This window comes from Triturus cristatus, chromosome 6, assembly GCF_964204655.1.
Source record: "Triturus cristatus chromosome 6, aTriCri1.1, whole genome shotgun sequence".
Lineage (NCBI taxonomy): Eukaryota > Metazoa > Chordata > Amphibia > Caudata > Salamandridae > Triturus > Triturus cristatus.
Window position 1 is genome coordinate 1,018,515,326 of NC_140589.1, and position 26,746 is coordinate 1,018,542,071.

Below are 26,746 nucleotides of genomic sequence, written 5' to 3' on the forward strand. Positions count from 1 at the left end.
ACCTTTAGATATACATATATAAAAAATATTTATTTTTCAGAAAGACACATATTCACTGGATGATGTCATCAGTGATGTCATCAGTGGTCATGAGTGATGTCACTGACCATGTCATGAGTGATGTATTATGTGACGTCATCAGCAGTGGATTGCGGTCGCGCGAGTTATATTTAGCTGAACTAACTATAACTATGGTTTTTTCAGTGAATTTGCAAGGTTTTTAAAATGCTAATTCCTAACTGTAACGTGTGTGAAACCTATGGTTTTTTAAGTGAATATATATATATATATATATATATATGTATAGACGTATTCGCCGCTGCAATCCTCAGCATAAAGACGATGCAGACCCAGAATCAGTGCTTGAAGTGAAATCTTTACTTAAGGACCCGTTTGTCCGCCATGACGCGTTTCAGCCTGCAAGAGGCCTTGATCACAACAATATATATATATATTTATTTTTATTTTGTATTTTTATTTTTTTATTTATTCATGATCGCGATGGACTTTTGAGAAACGAAAAATTGTCTCTTGTAAACATTCATTTTCATCTTGTCACTGCCTGTACTGTTTTGTCTTGTGGTTTTGTTCAGTGGGGGCACAATGTACTTTTTTCACTTTTGTAGGTTTGAAACTATTATTGTCTAAATCTATACTGAGTGACGTAAAATCTAGAAATAATAGAATGTTGATTATATACTACAGTTGAAGCTCTGACATCGAACAGTAATTGTTTACTGATATCCTGGCATGTTTTCTAACTGATACCACTGAGAATAGTTTTTTTTCCTATGGACCTTGAGCATAAAGCACATGGCATAAATTAATTTCCAGGATACGCCTATGACTTTCGAACCTGTACCAGGCAAGGCATGGCATCGCTGTGTACCTATACCTTGGTGGAGTCCCTTGGGGAATGCATTGAGATGGTGCACACTTTGGTCACATAACAGTACTTATCCACTGTGTGAATAAAGTGGTCCTTTTTTAAAATTAATTAATGAGTTTACTATGCAAACATCTTTCTCTAAAACGCTGCCTTGATGTCTCTGCCAGGAAATGTGTGTGTCAGCTTGACCCTTATCTGTACATTAACTGCAGTATGTTATGTTATGTTAAAATTTCTTATAAAGGCCTCATGTGTTGGTTGTCAATAGAGTCTAGTTATAAGCTTTGGTAAATAGCCAGGTCTTAAGAAGTCAGACTTTGAGAAACTTACAGCGACGATTCTGAAAGCCTTTTAGGCGCTGGGAAACAACATCCTGTGACTTTGAGCAGAAAGAAACCACTCCAGAACTTCACACAGTACTAAAGAAAGGGAGTGTGCTTAACAGATGCTAGAGCCAAAGACAGGCCCAGTGACTGGTACCTGAGTTTTCAGGCTTAACACTCTTCCAGGATTTTTGAGTCTTTTGACTGATAAAGTCTTCAGAAGCCAAACGAGTCCATTGGACCTAAAGCAAGGCTCTTATCGTCTAAATCCTGATCAGAAAGAATTTTCAAGTCCTTTCTGAAAACTAGCCAAACGAAGAAAAACTGGCCTGGAGCGCACAACATTACACATATGGATGTGTTATTACATAAAGCATGAAAAGGGCAAACGCTTACTTGTTGGGATAGAGTGACTGGCTCGTGAGAACAACAAAGGAAACAGCTACGGTGACCATCAAAGTTTCAGCTTCAAGACTGTAACGGGTGGGTAAGACATTTTAATGAGAAGAAAGTGTATCGAAATGTTGAAAGAAATATGTGAATCTGCTTATGTAAACATGTAGTGCCCCACCCGAAAATCTGGGAGGATGACAGGATAACACAAAGCAAACTCATTTATTCCTTGAACTAATGGTCGGCCTCTGGCGGGTTCTCACACTCCGGGAACAATATTTACTGCCAGTGAAATCAGTACTTAATTTGTGCAAACAAGTAAGCGCAGCGGTTCGAAGGTTTACTTAAGAGAATGCTGCTGGCGTTGCGAATACCATAGCTGTCCAGTGCTTAATTTGTTAAAAACATAAGTGCCAGGGCTCTCACAAAGAAGCCACTGCAGCTTGCTCCACACATTGACCCTGCCATGCTGCCAATGATAGTAACACAACTACTAACCATCACACTCCTGCAGGTGTGACTATTCGGAATATTTCCGGCCCCCAAAGCTATAAGAATGACTCGGGAGGAAGGTAATAGTTATTTTTAATGTTTATTAAATTAATAATGAACTGTTGTTGTGGTAATCTCTAAATTAGTAAATTAGTCAGCCAGCACCACCTTGTGGCAGAGTGTCACAAGCCCTGGTGGTTGACAATTAAGGGCCGGTGCCGAGCACCGGTAAGCACGGGCTCAAATTAAGCCCTGCAGTTGTCTAGTCTTGATTCAACCTTATGCCTTAACACTTTACACTTTGAGTCGGTATCTCACTCTTGCTGGTCCCTTTTTCATCTCTGCTCTGTCATTGTTTTCCAGTCTTTCTGTTCCTCTTCATTCTCCCTGTGCTGCCAATCTCGCTCTTTCTCTGGGCCAAAGACAGATGATGAAAAGTAAGACCCAGCCACCTAAAATGAGTGCCAGCGACCAACACCTGCAACCACCGGTAGAAAATAAGCACAGAGTGAAATCAACATACCAGCTCTATTTGGGATAAAAAATTAAATGTAAAAATACATTTTCCGCAATATAAAAAAAACGGGAAACAACCTTTACAACGCAACTATTACATCGCACTACACGTACAACGCAGGCATTACAACGCAACATCCTTTACAACGCATGACACTACAACGCATACCATTACAATGCATACCATTACAACGCAGACGCCACATCGCATGTCACTACAACGCAGGCATTACAACGCATACCATTACAACGCATACCATTACAATGCATACCATCCAACACTTACCCTACTGTTGCACCCCCTGGAGTTAGAATAGTAATTTTTACCCCTATACTATCCAACACTTACCCTACTGATGCACCCCCTGGAGTTAGAATAGTAATTTTTACCCCTATACTATCCAACACTTACCCTACTGTTGCACCCTCTGGAGTTAGAATAGTAATTTTTACCCCTATACTATCCAACAATTACCCTACTGTTGCACCCCCTGGAGTTAGAATAGTAATTTTTACCCCTATACTATCCAACACTTACCCTACTGTTGCACCCCCTGGAGTTAGAATAGTAATTTTTACCCCTATACTATCCAACACTTACCCTACTGTTGCACCCCCAGGAGTTAGAATAGTAATTTTTACCCCTATACTATCCAACACTTACCCTACTGTTGCACCCCCTGGAGTAAGAATAGTAATTTTTACCCCTATACTATCCAACACTTACCCTACTGTTGCACCCCCTGGAGTAAGAATAGTAATTTTTACCCCTATACTATCCAATACTTACCTTAAATGCAATTTAACATTATGCGTTGTAATGGTATGCGTTGTAAAGGTAGCATGCGATGTAATGGAATGCGTTGTAAAGGTAGTTTTTAAAAATGCGTTGTAGTGTCATGCGATGTAATGGAATGCGTTGTAGTGGATGTTGCGTTGTAAAAATTGCGTTGTAAGTGCATGCGTTGTAAAAGTATGCGTTGTAACGTCATACATCCAAAAAAAACGAGTCCTCTCATTAATTTCACCGATAGTCTAAAATGATGGCCTAATTTGCCACCTTCAGGAGCTGGGATTAGCATAAAAATGTACCCTATATCACGAGAAGAGCACCACCCTGGTCTAGCACACACGACGCCAAACGGGGTAATTACACTCCTTTCCAAGTAAGCACTTCCCCTCGTTGTACACTCATAACCCTAATTGCAAACACAGCACAATGCAAATGCAACTGAGACACAGGCTACTGTGCCTTTTATTTTGGGGTCTCATCTGGGCCTGATCAGACTAACGAGCAAGTTATATTAGTTTTCATGATCGGAAAATAGGCACAATTAGGAGACAATCGCTAATACTGAGGGTCCTTAATTAATAGAATAATTGTTTTCTTTGCTGCAGCAAACACACTGATCCCCATAATCTGAATTTTACACTCGCACCCAGGTCCAATCTAACAGTGTTGGTGACTAAACAAGAGTGTGTCTGCTCACACGGCCTGGCTTGTTTTAATTGTAACAAAATGGGAGCCACGAGGCGAACGACTTGTCACCTCAGAAAGTTGCAGAAAAAAACACTGATTAAAAAAAGCAATTCTGCAAGCACTTTGCCACATTCTGAAAAACACACCCACGCTGCAGGAAGTCTATCCTCTCTGCGTGGGCTCAGCAGGGGCCTTATCTCGGGTGATTCTGGAGACGCCAAACACACCACCCCTGTGCCCTCACTGCACGAGCAAACCTTCTAACCAAATACAAATAATGTACACATGGAGACGAAGAAACCCACAGCACTGGGACAAAAGAGGGTATTGCAATGGATGGGGGAAGTCCCACATTGGACTCTTTGTTTTCAAGCAGCGTTTCCATGCCTTTCTGACTTTTTTCATTTAAATTTGGCTTTTTCAATTTTACATTAGGGAATAAGAAGTGGGATTGTTTTCATGAAGGCGGCCCTCACAGTCATCAAATATAGAATAAATGTTGCCTGAACCTTTTAGACCTAAAGGCAAATGGTGGAGAAGAGATGACTTTGTTAAATATGTACCTTCCGAAATCTATTTTAAGTGACGGTGGGTGGCTCAGTCAAATTGCTGTAAGCTCCCATGTAAGGGGGTGCTTTCAGGGGCCAAGGGCTGCCTTGATACCGCTCTGACATTGCTTTAAATTGCACTGTTTGGCACATTTTCCTTTTATTTTTTTATAACAATAATTTTTTATTTTTTATAACACTTTTTCATGGCAATGATATCATAAAACATATCAGTACTACAATATAAACTGTACTCAGTATTTCAGTGTGACCAAACTTCTTGTACTCATCAGTGTAGTATACAGCGGCGACTCCTCCGCTATGGCAGAGGAGCGTCGCCCCCCCCCCCCAACAGAGTAAAACAAGCGTGGCATAGCCAATAGGTCTCGCCTTTGGGACCTTATAAGTGTTTAGCCATGCAACAGTTGCATAACTAAATACTTATAAGGTCCCAAAAGCGAGACCTATTTGCTATGCCAAGCAGCCTTGCGGCCGCGAAAGTGATCGCGATCAAACATCAAAGAGGTCGTGCGGCCGCGAAAGTGAAAGTAAGCGCGGTAAAACGCGGCGCGCGCGCCTGCGCACATGCACTGTAGCTCTAGGCTGGCCTGGTAGCACTTTTTGGAGCCCTCTCAATAAGTCTCGCCAGACCAGCGCATGCGCTGGGTCAGGTGAGACCTAAAAAGAAAAAGGATAATAAACCTGGGTTTATTATTGTTTTATTTTGTTTCCCGGAGTCTTGGGGATGGGGCCAGGGGTATAACAGGCACCCACGGGAGTGGTATGCACTGTCTTCAGTGCGCATAACAGTTTGACCATCCGTCACAGGCCGGCCAAACTGTCATGTGCACTGAAGCACACTCCAACCCAGCTGCGTTGCTGGGCTGGCGACAGCAAGCACAGGCTACCAGTCTCCCTGGGAGCAAAAATCATCGACTCTCAGGCCAATTCTGGACCGGCTCTCATGCAGGAGCGGCCCGTGCAGGTAAGAGTGATGGGATGTGGTGGGGAGGACAAGGAAAAATTACATTAATAAAAGAAAACCACGTACTTGCGCTTGCCACATTGCCGAGAGAGTGCAAGGTAAGTAGTTTCCTGTTTTTTTTATTTAATTCCCCTCGTTGTCATCAGTCGACTCCCTCCTCACCCCGCCCCACTGCTCTTACCTGCACGGGCCGCTTCTGCTCTCATTTGTTTTAAAAGAGTACTGTGTCAGTTCTCCAGTGCCTAGGAATATATATATTTGCTATCAAGAAGGATGAGGCCATTGATATCCTACAGTGTGAAGATGTATGTTCGACATCCATGGTGCTGTGGGGTAGTAGGTTTGACTCAGGATCAGAAGGTGCAGACAGTTCTGTTGGTCCATATGCGCCAAATGTAGGTCCAATATCATCTCGAGTTTAGGCATGTAAGAACTTTGTTTATAAGCTCAGGGAGGTAAGTACCCATCTCAAGTAATAATCGCAATCTTTGTCAGGGTACTCCAAAAAAACACTAAATTAACTTGAGCTCAGCTTTCTAGTAGCTATCGGACAAAACCGACAGGTTTAACTTCGAAGCTATGTGTAAAGTATTTATGCAATATTAAAGCAGTAATAAAGTCGAAATTCAGAACAATAAAAAAATAAATAGAATAACATTTAATAGGCAAAATGACAAAAACTGCCATAAATTCAATAGAGGATATGAATTCTTACAGCTTTAAGTAGAAATAACCCCAAGAAGCACAAAGTACCAACAAAAAGTCAATGGCCACTGTATAACCGGACCTAGATGCAATTTGATGAAGATCAAAATGGAGCATCGGTCGCCTACATTAACCAGGTTCATCCTAGTCAAAGATCTTACCTTCTGACTTAAGTCCTGTAAGTCCCAATCCACAACAGGAGTACACTCCTAAAGTCCACCAGGACCTCAGAGGAGGCACTGAGAGATGCTCAGGTTGGCGGACAGAAGCCAACTGCAGGGTTCAGTTCAGGTCCAGTTGCCAGTGCTCAGCTGGGCAGTTGCAGGAAAAGGTCTCTTGTAGCTTTTTGTGTCTCTTTAGCTTTAACAGGAGGACAGCCTTATGACCCTTGGAGTATATTTCTTTGTCCTGAGTACAAGAGGGAGAGGAGGTCCATCTTCAAGGCGCTACTCAGATCGTAGACAGCACATACAGTCCTCTACTGATCATCCACAGGCCCAGAGGTGTTTTGAAATGGGTGCTGGGAGATGCAACATTAATGGTGGCAGAAGCTGGTGGGTGGGAATGATCCCAGCGGATTGCGCTAACCAATGGGCTCTCGGGGCTATCCCTAACCACTTTGGGCATTTTCAAAATGGCTAAAGTCTTCAACCACACCAAACTTGGGCCCCGAGGGCTGGAAGTGTGTGGTGAGTGTAGTATAGTAACCCTAGTGTCCTCTTACATCTAACACTAAAATATAGTTTTAGGCAGTCCATGTATACTCAACAAACTCAGATACAGAAGCCTGGTAGAACAAACCTGAGCTTCTAGCAACAATACAATTGATATACAGACAAACTGTTTAGGAACTCTGTTTCACTCTTTTTAAGTATGCCCCAAATGGTATATGTAAACCAACAACACTTGTCAAAGAGGTCTTGACACTCCAGAAGGATCAGACACTGTCCTCCACTGAGTTGCATAACAATAAACATCTGTTATTCAATGCCAAGATGCCTGTGGGTGAATATGCTCTTTACAAATTCTCGTTATATTATGATTTCAACAAGAGGCACATTATGAGGTTCTGTTTCCTTTTTCTTTTGCTTTTCTAAAGTGATGTTAAGTGTAGGAAAGGCAAAGACTTCCGTGCCAATGTCTCAAGTGACCAAATCAATATGTTTGGACGTTTGTACACTAGATACCGGCTTTGCTGGGTTAAAGATATACATCTGTGTACCCTAGTAATGGCAGACTTGTAGTCTCTTCGGGTCAGAAGGGCACCGAACGCGATCCGGCCAGAAAAACTTCGAGCCGTACGCGTGTTTTCCGCCGACTCGTACAGCTGTACGAGTGAGCCAGTACGATGCGAGCTACATGCAATGCACTACTGAGTCGTTTCTAGGTCCGAACTGCTCCGTACGTCTCAGTCGTAAGCTAACCGTGTCGTGCAATGGATGCGATTCACGACTGAGCCAGTACGATGCACGCGTCGGACAGCCTGTGCGAGCCGGAGTGTCCGGCTCGCAAAAGCTCCCGGAGTCGGACTTCGGGGGTCCGCGTCGGACCCCCCGACACCCGCAGCCGTACGACTCGCACACAGGGGGGACACATGGGACTCCCCCACACAGGCATGTACTGCGCGGATGGCACCGACACGTACCCACTGTAGGGGGTGCACTTGTTCGAGACGTACCCATTCAGTCAATGGGAGCGCATGTCGCGTCGTATAACTGTCTCCCATTGGTTTCCATGGGAGTGCGACCGAACCGAGTCCGACAGCATACGTGCGCATCGTACTCGCTCGGTCGGACTGTAGGGGTCCGGCTCGGTCGGAAAACACTCCGGATCTGACTCGGTCGGAGTGTTTTCCGACCCGGATCGGAATCGGCCCCTTAGTAACAGGTTATTGTATTGCTAAGTTATCAAAGTACTGGCTCTCCTTCTGCAGATTAGTCTGATTTGTGGCAGGTGGGCCCCTGACGAACACAAAGGCGTCACGGAGTACGTCAGAGTATATCATGGAATGGTAGAAGAACACTCATTTGAGGTGCTTTAAGCGTATGTCTGTGTGTTTTGTTAGTACCACTAAAGACCTCAGTCTCTTCCTTGTGAGCTAAATCAAGGCCAAAGGTGCTGTATGTTCTGAAACTGTCAGCTGCAAAGCCTCACTGCTGAAAAGCAAGAGGGCAAACCTCTACTCGAAAAGGATGCCCAGGGATTTTTCAGGTCCACGAAGTACATGGCTTCGTCCATTAGTATACATAATGTAAGAGGACATCATCTAAACCATTACAGCATACAGTTGAGCATTTGCTGGGGTACGTTTAGGTTTATAGAGGACTGGTACGCGGCCTCGCTGGAATTACGCTATGTTAATTAGGCCTGGGCTAAAATTCCGTTCCGCTCCCGGAAATTGCGATAATTTGACATTTTCGCGTTCCGCGGAGAGCGCGAAAATGTCAAAATTTACGCAATCCGCATTTTACCAGAAATGTTTTGCTTGCTCGCGCTGTAAAATAATACATTCTCGCGTGCGCGCGCGCGCGATAGCCTTACATGAATCCCCGCGTTCGCCGACAAGTTTTCCCGATCTGGTCGCGTTCTCCACGAGATGTTGGATTGTTGGTAGCCATTTGCGCTGTCTCGCGACAGTTCGCGCCCGCAGTAACGTCATTCGTCGCGCGATAACGTCTTTCTTCTCGCGATCATGCACCGCGAGACAAGTGAAAACAAGATGGCCGCGCCCGCGAGCAACCGCATGGGTAAGTTGGAAAGCCGCGACCACGCAGAAAATACAGCGAACGGGCGGGGGAAAAAATTCTGCATCTTCGCGATATTTCCGCGTGTTTGTGGAGATTTTTAACATTTTCACGATGATTTACGAAAGTGAATTTCGCAAATTCCGCCCACCCCTAATGTTAATGTGCAATCACCATTACACTCGGTGCTATGCAACTTTATCACGACACCAACACTACTCCACAAAGACACTGTTAGTCATAAACACGATAAATCACCACACGAGTGCGAATCTAGTGCATGCTTAGTTCAGGTACAAATTGCTTTCACCCTTTAAAATAAGGCACAGATCCGTATTAGAAACATCAACACCATGTTTAAAAATATTATTATACGTAAGTGCACAAATTTGCAGACAATAACTCTGTCTGTTAACTACAGAAGGGCAGGGGCGGATGGTGCATAGGGGCGAATGGGGCGTTGCCCCACCAGCCTCCGGACGACGAGGATCGGGGTCGGAGCGGAGGAAGACAAGACACTAAGACAGTCAGACACCTTGAAACAGTGTACTTAGCACTGCAGTGCAGCCCAGCCTTGTTGTACAAACACACACACACCCTGCGCATGACGTGTGGTGGACGTTCGTTCGACTTCAATATCGCCCAAGTCACGCATGTGCAGAGTGTGTCTGTGAGGCAGTGGTGAGGGCAAGCAGGCGCTACCTGAAGCAGCTGGTTTTCCAGGACTTCGGTCGGATTTTCGGCTCGCCCTGATCTGACGTAGTCACGTAGCTCAGCTCACAGAACATTCTTCTAGTTCTAAGATCCCGCCTCCTCCCTTGACTGGATGACGCGAAGACGCCAAAGCGGCGGCGGACCCCGGCACAGGAACACATAGCAGATGCGGCGCGGACCCGGCGGTCAGGTAAGTGTTCCCGTTTTTTTTATTAACTGTATTTTTAACCCCACCCTCCCCCCGCGACCCCCCCCCGCCTCACGCGACCCCCCCTGCACATATTGCGAGCCTCGAGATCTGGCAGTAATGAAAAAGGGAACACCCACCCACCGGCGGCTGGTGCAGTACGAGTGATGTATAAATTCCCCGAAGCTGTGCTACCTTGTTTAAAACAATTCTATTGGTGAGTAAGTTTATTTTCCCCGAGTCAGAGGTCTCCCTCATTTATACCCTTCTTCGGTCTTGTACAGTCTAAGAGTCAGTCCTCCGATCTCCCTCTGGCTCTCGGTACCGGGCAGGAGAGTGTTTCCCCGGGTGTCTTCCCTGTCTAAGCTCACACCGTCTCTCGGTACCGGGCGGGAGAGTGTTTTATAGGGTCTCCCCCTGTCTTTGCTCACCTCGGTACTGGGCGGGAGAGTGGTCTCTCTTTACATACTGCCTGCCTCCCTGAGCAAAGTATTGTTTTATGTAAAATGCTTTGGAAAGTCATACTTTGATCACATATACGTAAACGGACATGGGGTGTGGCGGCTGGCCATGTGTGCTTTCAAAGCGAGTGCTCAGTGCCTTCTTCAAGGGGTGTGGATCTAAAAATATGTTAACCCCTTCAGTGCCCGCCCCTTTCCCCGCCCTGTGCCGGCCGTTTCATTAGCGGGCGGGGTTTGTGACGAGCTGGTCTCGTCATGGGCACAGCGCAACCGCGGCCCATGACGAGACCAGCTCGTCACGGGCATTGAAGAGGTTAAAAAAATAAGTTAACTTAAGAAAGTCACTATTAAGATCTGGGACCGATCACAAAACATTTTTGTCTGATGCTATCAAGGTAGTGCTTGGTTTAAACACTCAGTTTTACCAAAGTACTAAAGGAAACAGGCTTCAGGAATTTATAATGTGACAATAACGTTTGTGCACATTTACTATGTGGCATTTTGTTTTGCGGTGATGTGTTCTGTTTTTTCTTGTGCAGCTGTCTTTTTGTGCTGCAATGTGATTTTGTCTAATTGTACTACCGAATTTTTGTGTTCCGTTCTGTTCCGAGTGTGTATTTATTTTTGCACCACGTTATATTTGATTTGTGGTGTTATGTTGCTTTGTGTGTGTTATGCTTAGTTGTTTATTTTAGAACTGTCAGCACTCGTTGCAATATTTCTAGCCGAAAGCAGCACATGTTGTAATATTTTCAGCCGAAAGCAGCACATACATCGAAAGTTACTGTGACAAGCAACCAATACTTTACATCTAATCATGCTCGGCGAGGATTCCGGCACATTTACTGCCACATTACCACGACAACCTGCCAGGTCGGTCCCATGCATATACTTCAAGGGAACAACGTGTGTACCCCTTGTCTCCTAAGCACGCATGCCTGTTTGTGGGATGCTCCTGTACAGCGCGCGCGCTGGAGTAGGAGTAGGACAGAAAGAATGAAAGATAATAAGGGAGAAGATGAAAGGTGCGAATATATAGAATAGTTTAATAACATTCTTGCTTTTTGAAATGTGCTTGAAAATGCACTCTTTTATCAAAATATTCTCAAGGGAGGACCCCCCCGGAACCCTCCTTATAGGGTTGAGCTTGCTTGCTGTGCTCGCTCACCACATTGAGCTGCCAGTGATTTATACGCCCTGCCACTTTCAAATGTCACCAGCCGCCACTGCAGAAGGGTCGCAAATGAACGCAGGGCTTCCAGTGGGCAATAGTTATCAAAATGTCGTTGCATATATAGAAAAAAAAGATAATTCAGCCAACACAAAATAACAGCATATAAAAAACATAACAAGAAATTGAGTCCGTGCATCTGAAATCAGGACTACTACCAATGTGTGTTACAACAAACACAGAAACATTAGTAGTACCAATTGAAAGGAAAGCGAACCTCTTGTACATCTTCCATGCGTCGACAGCGACCTCCAGTGGTGACAATTCAGCATCAAACACCATGTTGCCGATTCACAACATGTTGCTCTAATTTAAAACCACAATAGTACCAGAAATAGAATAGAAGTACAGAAGTATAGTGAGCACAACAAACAACTTTAATTAGAAAGTGGAACTGGTTAAATAATGCTTACCTGTGGCTATATCGAATGGATATCGTCAACCCCAGCTGCAAGAAAAAAGAAGCGTGTTTGGGATCACTCAAGGGTGCTAGAGCATAAAACATAGCAAAGTGGCTAAGAATGCAGCCTATGACGTAGGTGACAGACTGAACGTCTTCCGCAATTATTCACACTGTAGGAAAGAGTGCATTTTACTTTAAAATACAAAAGGGCAATGTTTCTACGGTTACATTCCAAAACATGGTTGCCATTCGAGGAGTGGTACACTCGGGGTTTTACCCGAATTTAAATACAAAACAAAAATGACTCATCGCAGCTGTGGAAAGTAGGTATCTGCCTGTGCGTGGGAACATTTTATGTTTGCACTTAAAAACCTCAGTAAATATTTTGCATCATAACACCAGGAAATACTGGCTTACATCACTTGCACATACTGGGGCTTAGTTACAGAGGCATTGTGAAGTATGTAAAGAAGTGCTCCTGTAAGTAGTCTTTTATGTACACTTACATGCCTTTGTGGATTAGCACCAAAACATCTAAAAGGGAATATTCATATACATTTGTACAAATAGAAATGACTGTGCCATCTTTGAACTTTTACTAATAGGGTGATGGTAGAGTACTTAAAAGAGTACTCCTGTAGTACTAACCATACTCTTAAATGCTTTTGTGAATCAGCCCCTGTAAATACATACAGCCTTAAACCTTCTGGTCGTGCAGTCCCAGGGTTCACAGACCCACATATAGACAGAAATATAATGGAGACAGGTAACTACAAAGAAAAAAAAACTTTTCGAAAGCGCCGCGAGGCCTGCCAAGGGTGGCCAAGTGGGGTGTTTATTCTATGACTAGTATTTAATAAAGTAGGCGGGGATATCACAGGAGCTGTTACAACATGTTTTAAGGAGAGAGACATAACCAGTCAACTTTCCCGAGTGCCAAAAAACACGAAAGGCATTTGTACCTCTGTTGCTGCTTTTGTCTTTGGTGATGAAGCAAAAATTTGCTCCAGTCTGCTTTTCATTTTGCAACAGGGCAAAAATGAAGCATGTGTGCTGTCTGAGGAACACCAGGCTATAGTATTAGGTGAATAGAGGCAAGTTGCAATTTGCGACTTATTGTGAATGGCTATAATCACAGGGATGGTGGCCTGCTGGGGTTCGCAGACAACCATGTCTATGATTGCTTTTTAAATAAAGCAATTGTGTTTTGTAATGCAGCCCGTTTTCCTTAATGGAAAATAGGATGCATTTCAAAAAGAAAAATGAAAAGCTACATTTTCATTTTTTAAGAACAGGCAGTGGTCTGTGGGACCATTGTTTTCTCTTAAAAAATGTCGGTGTCTACATTCACAAACAGGCACATGCATCAAACCTTTTTGCGATCGCAAAGGGTGCGAATCGCAAAAATAGGCCGTTTGCGATCGCAAAAGTCAGTGTTGAAATGCATCAACTGTATATTTGCGAAAATCCATTTTTTCGCAAATATAAGGAATCGCAAAACATTCTGCGAATCAAATAGCGAATCGGTATTAGCGTGTCCCAATTACCGAATCGCAAACAACGAATCGCAAAATGTATGCATGACAAATCGCAAATAGCGATTTCCATGAAAATCGCAAATTAGCGATCGCTAAATAAGAAGGATCACAACCAGGTGGTAATCATGAGTGCAAATCACAGACAGGTGAAAACCAACTGAAACCCATTTAAACACACCCAGAATGAGCCAGCACTGTTCACAATGGCAGGGATTTACCTGATGGCGAGGAGGATGAGGCTGCAGGCTGCCGCACAGAGACGGAGGCGAATGAATGAGCGCATCTTCAGAGTCCGCATAACTTTGCTAGGCCAGCAAGAGGATGAGATATACGACAAGTATAGGCTCAATGCAGCAATGATCCATGACCTAATCAATGAATTGGACCCCATAATGCAACGACAGACACGTAGGACCAATGCCATCCCAACGCATGTGCAGGTCCTATGTTGCCTACACCTTCTGGCGTCAGGCAGTTTTCAGGGGGTCATTGCTGTTGCGGGAGGTGTGTCACAAAGCGCACTTTCAAGAATATTGAAAGCATTCCTTGATGCCATGATGGCCGTGATCGGGTCTCATATCAAGTTCCCTACCACCGCGCTTGACCTTGCAAAAACCAAACAGGAGTTCTACCAGATAGCTCGTTTCCCACATGTTTTGGGTTGTATTGATTGCACCCACGTTGCAATATGTCCCCCTGCAACACAGGAATATATATATAGAAATAGGAAATCTTACCATTCCCTCAATATTCAGGTTGTTTGCAATGCCAAAAACATTATCACTGACATTGTTGCGCAATTTCCAGGGAGTGCACATGACTCTTATATCTTCAGGCAAAGTGGCATACACACCCGTCTTGTCAGGGGAGAATTTGGAGAGGGACATCTGCTTGGTAAATATGTGTTATAGTTTATCACTGTCATTGTACGTATGTCAATGTGAAGCTGCCACTGACTCTTTGCTCCATTACATGTAGGTGACAGCGCATACGCCTTGCGTAATTACCTAATGACGCCTTACCTCAATCCCACAACTGCCAATCAACAGAGGTACAATGCAGCACATATTTCGACAAGGAACATCATAGAGCGCACATTTGGGCTGTTGAAGAGCCGATTCAGATGTCTACATAAGACCGGTGGAGCACTGAAGTACAACCCTGAACAATGCTGCAAGATAGTAGCGGCATGTGCCATGCTGCACAACATAGCGACAAGGGGAGGAATGGACATCGAGGTGTCTGACAGCGATTCGGAGGATGGGAACCAGCAAGTGCCACAACACCATGCAGCACAAGGGGCAGGCGCAGCAGAAGGGCGTAGGAGAAGATTTGACATCACACAAAATTATTTCTGAGGTGAGTAATGATGACACAGAAACTGACTATTGCTATCAGAGTATTCTTTAATTAAATAAAATTGCCATGAGTGTTCAAGCACACTTGTAATCTGACCAGTGCAATGGACATAAGTGGTTTGCAAATGTCAATTCACTTGTCACTCTGTGAAAAGTCAAATCCAAATAAATGGTTACGTCACCATAGTGGAATGCACTTGTACATGCCAGTCTAGCGCTTTTTCCCACGAACACCCAGACGCCTGTCAGACCCAGCATTGTCATCCGTTATGTTGGAAGCGGCGGGGGTACTGCTGCGTGTGTTGCGTCTTCCTGCAGTGCGGACTGGAACTGCCACACTACTTAGGCTTGAGCCACCCTCACTACCCTCTTCGGGCGTGGAATTGTTGGCCGCAATTGTGGAAGCATTTAGCAAATCAACTGCATTTGTGACCTGGTCCAGTGCTTTAGCCACATCGCCGCTCCAATGGCACATTTCAGTTTGCATGGTCACAGACCTACGTGCCAGCAGTGCAGTTGTCGTGGCCAATCTATTGTTTGATTTAGCAAACATTTTCAATTGCAGCATTAGTTGACGATGCTGTCTCTTCTGGGATACATTTCCCTCATGCATCACCTTGCTCAGTTGCTGCACACTTTCTGACAGTACTGCTATGTTGCTAGCCATCTTGCCAACTTGCAATTGTACTAATCGTGTGTTTTTTGTCTGCAGGCGCTGCATACGGAGCATCTGTCCCTCAAGACCACCCCAGACATCACTTGGTTGCTCCTCCTGCTGTGTCCTGAGTGCTCTTCCTCTCCTACGCCGGGCTCTGTGATTAGTTCTGGGGACCTGTGGTTGTGTTTGTGTGATGGAAGTTGTCTGGCCATGGCTGCCACCTGGTGTTGCATCAGCCTCATCATCTTCACACTCCATGGTGACTAGGGATGGAACAGTAGCCCTGCGTGACTTTGTTGGACGTGAGGGATTTATTTGCACCACAGGTGTGTCCATCTGTTCACCTGCGCTGGTGTCCTGCATGTCTGGGGAATCGCTATCCACATCTTCTACACGTTGTGCATCTGTGAGGTGAAACAGTGCAACACTGTATTATTTCATGTCTGTGATATTAATTGCACAGTAATAAATTTCTGCCTTTGTAAATGATTTTATACTCTATTCAGCTTTTTTGGGTTGTTACTCTGAGATTTGACATTTTAACTGCTTGACCTGACTACATCTCCCATAATGCCCCTCACCTACTGAATGCATTGTGTACTGGATGTTCAGGGTCTGCACTTGGGCTGTGCTATGGTCGAGTTCTACCTTTACATTTTGTAACACTAAGAAAACATACATTCATCTTACCTTCAGATGTGTTTGCTGCTCCGGACGTGTCCAGCTGGGTCACACCAACAACAGCTTCTGGCTGGATGGTGGATTCAATCAAGTCCTCCATGGGAGTGTTCCCAGTGTCTGTTGGTGTTCCCCCTCCTGTCTTCTTTGCCTCCTTCAGGCGGTCAGCTATGCGCACCTTAGCCCGACTGCGCAAGTCGTACCATCGTTTTTTGAGTTCTTCAATGGTGCGGTGTGTCACCCCAATGGCATTGACCCTGTTTTGGATCCGGAGCCAGATTTTCCTTTTCTCCTGCTCTGCCACTTTCAATGATGCCTTTCCAAACAGCTTGTCATGGCTGTGGACTACTCCCTCAATGAGGGTGTCAATTTCTTTTTCTGCAAATTTAATTTTGCGTTTCCTGCCTGTTTGGCTCTCCTCTGCTGTTTGTGAGGCTTCCATTTGATATCACAAGTTTTTCTTCTGTCTCTGTCACACTCCTGTTCTGCTCCCAGAGCCAGCTCCCTCCTCTCCCTGACACTGTGCACTGGAAATGAGGCTGGTGCTGCTCACTTCCTGGTTGTGATGTCATCAGGATGCATCAAAAAGCGACTTCGGTATTAGCGATTTCGCTAATTGCGAAATCGCTAATAGCGAGTTCGCAAATGCCGAAATCGCAATTTATTTAGCGATTTTTAGCGATTCGCAATATTCTCGCAATGTTTTTGTTGCATCGTGTTTTGCGAGTCTTTATTTGCGATTCCTTAAAATTCGCAAATAAGGACTCGCAAACTCTCTTTTTGATGCATGTGCCTGAAAGTCCCTTGTGGTCCCCTTCCAGTTTGCGAATGGGTTACCACCAACTTGAAGTGTTGGAGGAAACTGCGTATGTTTTGTGACTGCATTCCAAGTCGCAAAACATTCATACCTACCAGTGTTATTCGGTATTAGGAAGGGACGCCCTAAACACGCCCTTTCCTAATACTGAATCGCAAAAGCAAAATGCAATTTGGTAACAAGTTACTGAGTCGCATTTTGCCTTCTGTACATGGAAAAATGCATTTTACCGATTTAAAATGGCCCAATAGGCCATATAAAATGCTTCGTAAATCTGGCCTTTAGCATCTTCAAAAACTGAGTTACACGAGGGAAAGCAACTGGTTAAAACAGAGTATGACTTGGAGCTTTACATGTAGAGTATTATGAGATTAGCTGGGGCAAAGCCCATGCTGCGTTAACTAAGAACTGAGATAAGCCTTCGGACTCAGGATTTCTACTTTAATGCCTTCTTTTTTTAGGGGAAAGGATAATTCAATTTGGTATGCCTTTTTTGCACCCCTGTCGTATGGATATGACCCCCTCCTCACATGTTTATGTAATATATGAATTGAAGTGAGAGTGTTGGCACAATTAGTATCCTGTATAATTACAAATTCAAGAGTTGAAATATCCCTGAATCATAAATTAGAGCAGGGTTCTTCAAAATCGTTCTTGTAGGGCTGGATCCATGCCAGATTTTTAGCATATCCCCATTTACATAAATGTAATTATCTTAAAAATCTGGCATGCAACATGACGTTAGATGATGCACTGGACCGTGCACCCGCCCGACCACAGCACCGTCACCGAGATTTTCTAGAGGCACATGGTTTGCTCGGCACTTGGCGTTTCCAAACCCCGCACATGAGACAATACACTTTTCACTCAGGGGCGCACAACAGCCTTTCCCGATTAGACTACATTATTACGGCAACGGACAACATGGGAAGGTTTGGGTCGGTCTCACACTTAGCAAGAGGAATCTCTGACCACTCCCCAGTGATGGCCGAATATAGATTGCATGTTCCCGCTCAGTGCCGTATTTACCCCATATATCCGGGATTCCTCCACAATCCCAAAATCAGTAAAGGTCTGCCTTTTGCGACCACACAATACTTCACAGAAAATGAGGCCTCAGTCTCCTGCACACTAATTCTATGGGAGGTGTACAAACCGGTCCTACGAGGACATGCCATCTCATTAATTGAGGGACATAGAAAAGACAAGAAAAAAGAGATGGAAGCGTTGGAACAGGAAGTGCATCAGCTAGAAGCCCAACACGCAGAAAATCCCACAGATATCAATGCACTAAAACTACGTGCCAAACAACTGGAATATAAGGAACACCTCTGGGATGATGCTAAGACCCGCTTAACAGCGGTTCGGCACAGGGTATACGAGGCTGGGGATAAGGCTGGCAAACTCCTTGCTTGGTTAGACAAGAGGGAAAGCGCGACTAAGTGGGTGGCAGGACTTAAGTCACAGAATTGGGACATGCTCAGAAACCCGCGAGACACTGTGACTGCACTAGCCATGCACTTCGAGCGGGTCTACACCTCCACAAACACGACCACAGTGCAGGAAGCACGGGACTTCCTCAGGGACATACACATGCCAGGGCTCACCCCAAAAAAAACTGAAGACCTAGAGGCTGACTTCACAACAGAGGAACTGGAGGGGGCCATTTACAAACTACAGTCGGGCAAGGCCTGTGGCCCCAACGGCATCCCTGTTGAACTGTATAAACATACGGCTGATAAGATTGGCCCCTACCTGTTGCGAATGTCTGAAGCGAGCCTTTCTATTGGTGAACTCCCCAGGGACCAGCGTATAGCTACCATTGTAGCCATCCATAAGCAGGGGAAACCTATAGAGGAGTATGCATCGTATTGGCCGATATCGCTGATCAATGTGGTGGCCAAGATTTTAGCCAAGGCGCTGGCACTTAGATTAGCCCCATATCTCACTAAACTGGTTCACCCGGACCAATCAGGATTTATGCCTGGTAGGAACATTACCTTAAACCTCCGCCGCCTTCATAGCTTTCTGGGCCAGAAGCATACAATCCGGGAGGACGCAGCAGTCCTATCGCTTGACGCGAAAATGGCATTTGACTCTGTGGAATGGGCATTTCTCTTCGCAGTCCTCCAAAACTTGGAGTTTGGGCCTAAGTTTTGCTCATGGGTACGTGCCCCATACGCAAACCCGATTGCGCATGTGGTAGCCAACGGACACATATCATCAGAATTTACTTTGGGGCGAGGGACAAGACAGGGCTGCCCACTGTCGCCACTCCTATTTGCGCTGGTCCTGGAGCCCCTGGCTGCATGGATCAGAAGAGACTTAGTTATCCGAGGCTTAAAGTGGAGGGAGGCATGGGAGGACCGCATCTCCCTCTACGCATATGATGTTCTGGTATACATAGCTTCCCCTGCGCGATCTCTAAACGCATTGCTGGATATCTGTCGGGCGTTTGGGTCGGTGTCAAGATACACGATCAAATGGGAAAAGTCGGTGCTCTATATTCTGTATGGCTCACCTCCGAAACTGCCCGGGGATGTATGGTCAAGATGGTAACAGACATCTTTAAATACCTTGGGATATATGTGACATCTGACCCAGACGAGTTCCAGGTGCTCAATCTCCAGCCACCGCTACAAAGACTGCGACGAGATATTCAGCACTGGAAGACACTGCCACTCACCCTACTGGGCAAGGCGGCTCTTTTCAAAATTATGGCTCTGCCTCGATCTTGTATGCCCTCCACAATACACCATATCATGTGCCGACTCCTATTTTAAGGCAATTAACTCCGAAGTTACTAATCTCCTCTGGGACAATAAACCTGCAAGGATAGCCATGTGCAAACTGGTTAGGAGCTGGTACGAAGGCGGCATTGCTTTGCCCGATATCCGAGCATATTATTGGGCCTCGCAACTGACGACTGTCAATCAGTGGATCTATGTGCCTGATACGGACCCAGCATATCGCTTGGATAAGGTGGCCCTGGGAACTGGGGGAATTAACAGAATACTATACAATAAGAGGAAAGCGAAGGGGCCATGGGACCGACAGCACATACGATTCACGTCTAGCACACAGCGACACGACACCTCGAATGGGCCGATAAGCTCACGCAGCACACCCCACTGTGGGACACTGGTAGACTGGATAGCCTGGGAAAGAGTAAAGGGTTTCAGAAGTGGGACTTGATAGGAATCTCCCGGATAGGGGACCTATGGAGGGAGGGCAAAGTGGTCACCTTTACTTACCAGAAAGAACACTACGAGATGGCTCCTGGGGAACGGTTTCGATACATGCAGGTTAAACACACACTAGAAACAGCACTTCCAGAGTCCGACATACTTCCTGAATCGTCTCCCTTAGAAGACCGACTACTGACTGACTATTTACACAAGATGGCGATCTTCCATACATACCGGAAAATTATTAATAACCAGATGGACCCCCTTCCACGACTCCGAGAGATCTGGCAGGCGGAGATTGGAGACATGGATGACTCGGACTGGCAAGACGCGATAGCATCACCAAGGGAGGTAGCGGTCTCCTCCAAAATGCGCCTCATCCAACTAAAAATACTACATAGGACCTACTACACAAGAGTAAATATGCACAAGATAGGCAGAGCCTCGGACCAGTACAGTTTGCGCAACTGTGAGGGAGTAGGCGCATTCTATCACACTCTGTGGGAGTGTCCAGAGATCACACTATACTGGACAGCAGTAATGGATATCTTCACGGAAGTTAGCGGGAACGTAGTTCCGCTTTCTCCCAAATGCTGCCTGTTGAACATATGGGAACTTACAGACCTCAACCACGCAGACAGACAGTGGGCAACAAAGGGGATGATGGTAGCAAAGCGGAACATTGCTCGGAATTGGGGAGCAGCGCAGACCCCAACAATGACAGGCTGGTGTAGAGACATGGATATGATCATGGTGGCTGAAAAAGCTACATATGTCCACAGAGGGTGTCCCAAGAAATGGGGGAGGGTGTGGGGCAAATGGAATGAATACAGAGGTCATATATGTACCCCCCCTGTTGTGGACCATGGCTCAGGAGATGAGATATAGTAAGCGTAACTGTGTAACTTGTCCACCACTGTACATTTTAATGCTCGATGAGATGTTCGCCCAGTATTCTTGCCTATATGTGGAATGTATCGCAGATCTCATATTGAATAAAATAAAATGTTTTACAAAAAAAAAAAAATCTGCCATGGATCCGGCCATCCAGGACCGACTTTGGAGAACCCTGAATTAGAATATTAATGGTCGTACACAATCGTTCCAGAGCGCAAGGAGACACACTAACTTCCCAGGAGGAAACTGCTACGACCTCAAGACAGTAGAAAACATAAATTTCATCTATTAGGACCACTGATGCTCCAATATATGACTAACAGATGTTCTTCTTAAATACATTAGACAAAGGCAGATAATTACAAGGACCACTAACGCTCCCTTCAGAAACCACTGTCAATCAAAGCCTTGAAAAAGCCCCAGTACTGCACGTCATGATGGAGCGAAACATGAGCTGGGTGGAGACCGCTTAATTTAGGGATAGAGACTACAGGATGGAAGCACCTTTGCTTCATCACTAGCCGAAAATGTCTATACCAATGGAACTCTACAGTTTGAGTGTGGCTAATTACTTTATTTAGTGCGGATCATGTGTTTTACTGGTGCAGGGCTACGGATTCCACATTATTTGTTGTTTTATATCAGCAAACCTCAATGACAATATAGTTCAACAAACAAAATGTAATATTTGTCATTTTTAACAAATTCATGAGGAGCAGTCTTCTATCCCAAGCCCCCCAGAAATCTAGTTGGCTGATACATACCTTCATAGCACCTAACGCTTGAAAAGTTAGTGCTAATCTGGTTGGTGTCAGAGCTGCCAACATTGCATTGAACCTGGCGCTTTTATTCTTGATGGATGAGTGGTATTGCCCATCTGGAGACACAGAGCCAAATCTGAAGAACACAAAAAGCATGCTTACATTACCTATAGTGTGCCATTACAAAGCCAATTCGCTGCATAATTTTGTGACATTTTAGCAGGCTTGTGGGTGTGTTGTCTCGTACCCATTTCCAACAAGACTACATAATCCAGTTAAAATGCGTAAACAACAATGGCCTCTGTAAGTAGTTTCATTACAGTCCAAGCTCAGTGGAGAAGCCCAGCAGTTTTCCACAAAGTAAATTGTGATCATACATTTTTGTTGATCTATCGCTGTCTATCTTTAATCTAATTTTATATAGTAATAAACATTTTACAGGTTACTTACCTTTCGTACCACCATTTTTTATCTGACCACAGATTTCTCACAGATTATCCCTCAGGTACCAGACTGGATCTGCAGAATTTTCCAACAGTGCTGCAGCACTCCGACAGGTGGTGTAGGGTGGCTCTAAGCTGACTCCATATCGCCTCGGAAGTGATGGAGCGAGCCCCATTTAAACGCCGCTCTTCCACGTTAACATCAGCTTGTCTTTTTCCTTTGTGAGCCCTCAAATATAGAGCATAAAGAACAAGTTACTTACCTTCGGTAACACTTCTTCTGTTGGATATTTTATGTAACTGCAGATTCTTCACCTTAGAATACTTCTACATGCACCAGGCTGGATCCGGAAACATGTTACTCTAGCGCCACTCGGTTGCACAGTGCAGCTCTGTGTTAACTCCAAATCACCCCAAAGTGACGGAGCTGAGCTACATATTAGCACACAACTTTCCATTTCTTTGCCCCAGAGAACCTCAAAAACAGCTGATCGACCAGATGGTATTCCTTGGCACAATCAACATAAAACCTTTAAGCCCTTTCAGTACCCAGCATGACGCCTCTCCTCTTTCGAAGGGTGAAAAGGGGCAAAGAACGAGGCAGGGTGGTAGACTGCCCAACATGAAAAGGAGTTACAACTTTAGGTAAGAATGCAGTGCAGGTTCTCAATACCAGTTTATCTGGAAAAAGGTGGTGTAGGCATACTACACCGAGAGATCGTAGGGCATCAACAAGAGAAACATTCATACCAAATTATGGTCCCACTGGGGCATTACAAAAACAGTTTAAGAGGAAACATGTGTCAAGCCTTTTTATAAACCTCATCACAATAGGTGATTTAAACAAGGACGGTTGGTCCGGAAAGTTTAAAAAGGTTGAAGTGGCCAACAAATAGCTTTTGGTAGTGCCTACTCAATGACCTTGATGGGCCAAAGAGAAACCAAAGAAAAGAACATCCAACAGCTTGGATTGTAAATGGTCAGTCTGGCTTTCTACCACACCAAGACTCTAGCTTTTTCCATCACCCAGCATAAACGGGCTTTGTGGAAGGGTCTCTGGCAGCAAAGATGGCTCCACCACTTCTGTTGGTAGATCAAGTGTAGTCAACTGCCACCAATCAGTTTCCACACATGAAGGTATAACTTGCATAGATTCAGATGGCAGACCCTACGCTATTGGAGAGACTAAAGACCTCCCCAAAGTGGCAGCCTGATCAGAGGGCTGGTGCTCATGCCCAGAAGCTCTGGGCACAATACGCTACTGGCTCAATCTAAAGTCACTAGAATGAATTGGGCCCGGTCCTTCGTGATCTTTTTTTAAGAACTCAGCCAGGAAAGGCAGAGGAGGCTCAAAGGAGTCAGAATTCCATTCCAGTCATAAAGCCTCTCATAGCGGGTGTTTTTGAAGAAACTCCAATACACAACTTTTGACACTTAACGTTCTCGATTGTGGCAAAAGATCTAGGCAGGGTTCTTCCCAATGCAGGAAGATGCCCTTGCCAGCTTTGGGATGTAGTCACCATTCAGGATATGCCTGACGCCATCTCCTGAGCTCATGCACTGGGGCACTGTAGGACCCTGCCAGGTGGCTTAAGATCAGGGTTTCTGGGCCTTCTGGCACAGGCCCAGGAACCCCCTCCATCCTGCTTTTGATGATAACCACATGGCGGTTGTGCTGTCCATGAGACCCTGCACTAGCCTCCCTTTGATGGATGGTAAGAAGGTCTTCAAGGCCAAGTGTATAGCTCGTAACTAGAGCAAGTTGATATGTATTAGGCCTTACTTCTGATGCCAGAGTCCGCTGATCTCCACCTCTCCCAGATGAACCACCCTCCCCTACCCAGCTGTGACGTGTCGATGACCACCATCACATATGGGAGGGGAAAGGAGAGGGGCCTGTCGCTGGTCCGATTGTGGTCGGGTAGCTACCACAGCACGTCCTGTACAATCTCCTTCGAAATCTGAATGGGATCCAACAAGTTTCCTTGGTACTGGGTCCACTGGAACTTCAGATTCCACTGCAGAGCCTGCAAAGCCACCTGGCGCGGTCGACAAGTAGGATGCAGGATGCTAAAAGGACAAGAAGTCTCATAGCTGCTCTCAAAGAGTTCCAGGCCCAAGGATAACATATCAGGATCATAGTCTGAATGTCCTGGACTCGTTGCGACAGAGGGAAGACCCTGAACTGTACTGTATCCAGTCCAGCTCAATAAAAGGAATCCGCTGTGAAGGAGTGAGATCTGACATAAGCTCATTGTTTGTGAATCCCAGTGATGTCAAGAGGTTCACTGTCATCTGGTGGTGGTCTACAATTGACTGTGGTGCATACGCTTTAAATAGCAAGGTGTTGATGAAAGGGAAACTGGTATTCCAATCTCTGAAGATGGACTATTGCCATGTCTTTTGGGAACATCCGAGGGCCAGTGGTGAGGCTGAAGGGGAGCACATCAAACTGAAAATGCTTCTGGCCTACCTTGCACAGCAGGTATCATCTGTTGGACTGCAGGACGGGTACACAAAAATACACATCCTGCTGGTTAAAGGACACTAGCCAGTAGCTCGGGTCAGGGGCAAACAGGATCTGGCCAGCATTAGAACTTTGAATGTGTTCCTCTGTAGGAAAGCATTCATTGGGGGGGAGTGCTGTCTGTCTTTATTTCTGGAAGAGGAAGTAGCAAGAATAACAACCTCCACCTTTCTCCTGATCCGTACCTATTCTATGGCATACTTGGAGAGTAACAGGTGTACTTCCTGCAGTAAGATGGACAGATGCTCTAATGAAATTCGTTGTGGAGCAGGTGGAACATTGAATGTAGAAGACAGGTATGGTAGGCCGTAACCCTTGAAAACAATCTCAAAGGCCCATTTGTCGGATGTGATGGATTTGTCAACCCAGAACGAACTGCTAAGTTCTGCCTCCCTACAGGTTGGAAGTGAGCAGCTAAGGACAAACTAAAGTGGCTTGTTGGTTGTTGTAGCAGGGGAAATGGAGTTGGAGTTCTGAATCCTCTACTGGCCTTAGCGATGTCAGCTGGTTCTGGGTCCTTGGCCCTACATGGATTACGCTGTCTGTCTCATCACTGGCTTGGAAGGCTGTCACTGCCTGTACTCTATCCTCCTAGAGAACCCTTAAATGTGCAGAACTGATGGGGCTTCTTCTTTGCAGAGGTCAACATTCCCAAGGGACAAGCTGTGGCCCTACTATTCTTAACACATTCCAGCATGGAGTCCACATTCTCTCCGAGGATGTCCATCAGTGAAGGCTGCACAGCTCCAGAAAATCTGGTTTACCTCATCCAGGTATGTCTGCAAAGCACAACACTGGTACTGACTGCCCCTCTAAAGCACTAAGAGATATTAAGCCTGTGTGGATTACTTTTTGCCGATTCCTGCTGAAAATGTTTAGTCTAGGGGGCGTGGCCTGACATGCCAAGATGGAGGTCGCACTCTAGGAATGCTCCAGACCCTTCTGAATCCGTCTATATCCTGCTCTTCTGGCGAACATCCACAAAGGCAGAAAACGCTGCCAATCAGTGAGGGGGTTGGCGGGTCTCCCGTACTCAGCCTAGAAACTTGGTAAAGGGACCAGAGAATCCCAGCAAACACAAGAGACCTCACTGAGCGTCTGGCTCAAAATAGCGCCTACCTGATGCAGGACTCAGAACAGCCGAGAAGTCTGGTGACTCTCCAGCTCCCTGTAATCTTACGAAGGCGGACAGCAACAGTAGGGATGATGTGCCGGTAACCGAGGCAGCGCTGGTCCTACTGGGGTGCTGAGGACGTTGACGCCGATCGTGAATGCTGTGACCCGCGGTGGGACGCGTGGTTGAGAGGGAGGAGCAGAGCTTGCGTTGGTAGGTGCTGCGCCGTCTCCGCGACCGGCAGGGGGCCCAGCAGACTGTCCTGAAGGGGCAGCGGGTTTCGCTGGTGAAGCTCGACCTGTGACACAACTCTGCGGCAGCCTCTCGAGGTGGTGGCCTTGTCCTGCAAGGTGGGCTCTCAGGCGGCCGGACCTCTCCTGCGGTGATACGGGTCCCTGGCGGCTGTGTGGACTCCCCAGGAGCGCGGGACGGCCTGAGGCCTGCCTCCAGTGCTATATCGGTAAAGCGGGCCCCCCGAATACAAGTGTTCTTCCCCCGCTACCCCTCCCAGAAGAAAAGAGGTACTGCTTGCTCCTGAGTGAGAGAAACGACGAGCTGTGTGGGTGGAGAGGCGGGAAGCCTGTTCTTTTGGGCTCCCCGCCGTTTTATCAGCCTACGGGGGCATCATTCACTCCCCTGGGTGGACCACGAACCCAGGGCGCGGAGGCTCGGCCTGCGATCGTCAAGACAGGCAGG

General features: G+C 45.8%; 1 protein-coding gene and 1 long non-coding RNA gene across 2 annotated transcripts in view; one reads left to right on the forward strand and one right to left on the reverse strand.

Annotated features, from left to right (window-relative positions):
* Nucleotides 1–26,746, reverse strand: part of ACOXL (acyl-CoA oxidase like) — a 1,019,872-nt gene that overhangs the window by 539,133 nt on the left and 453,993 nt on the right. The window contains exons 9-10 of the mRNA XM_085611811.1: nt 21,970–22,102; nt 12,082–12,116 (exon numbers count right to left, since the gene is read on the reverse strand). Coding sequence (XP_085467937.1) covers nt 12,082–12,116; nt 21,970–22,102 — 168 coding nt within the window. The remainder of the gene's footprint in view (nt 1–12,081; nt 12,117–21,969; nt 22,103–26,746) is intronic.
* On the forward strand, nt 14,586–16,114 carry LOC146820938 (uncharacterized). Its single transcript, XR_014963073.1, has 2 exons — nt 14,586–14,968; nt 15,680–16,114. It is a non-coding gene; the product is annotated as an uncharacterized LOC146820938 (long non-coding RNA).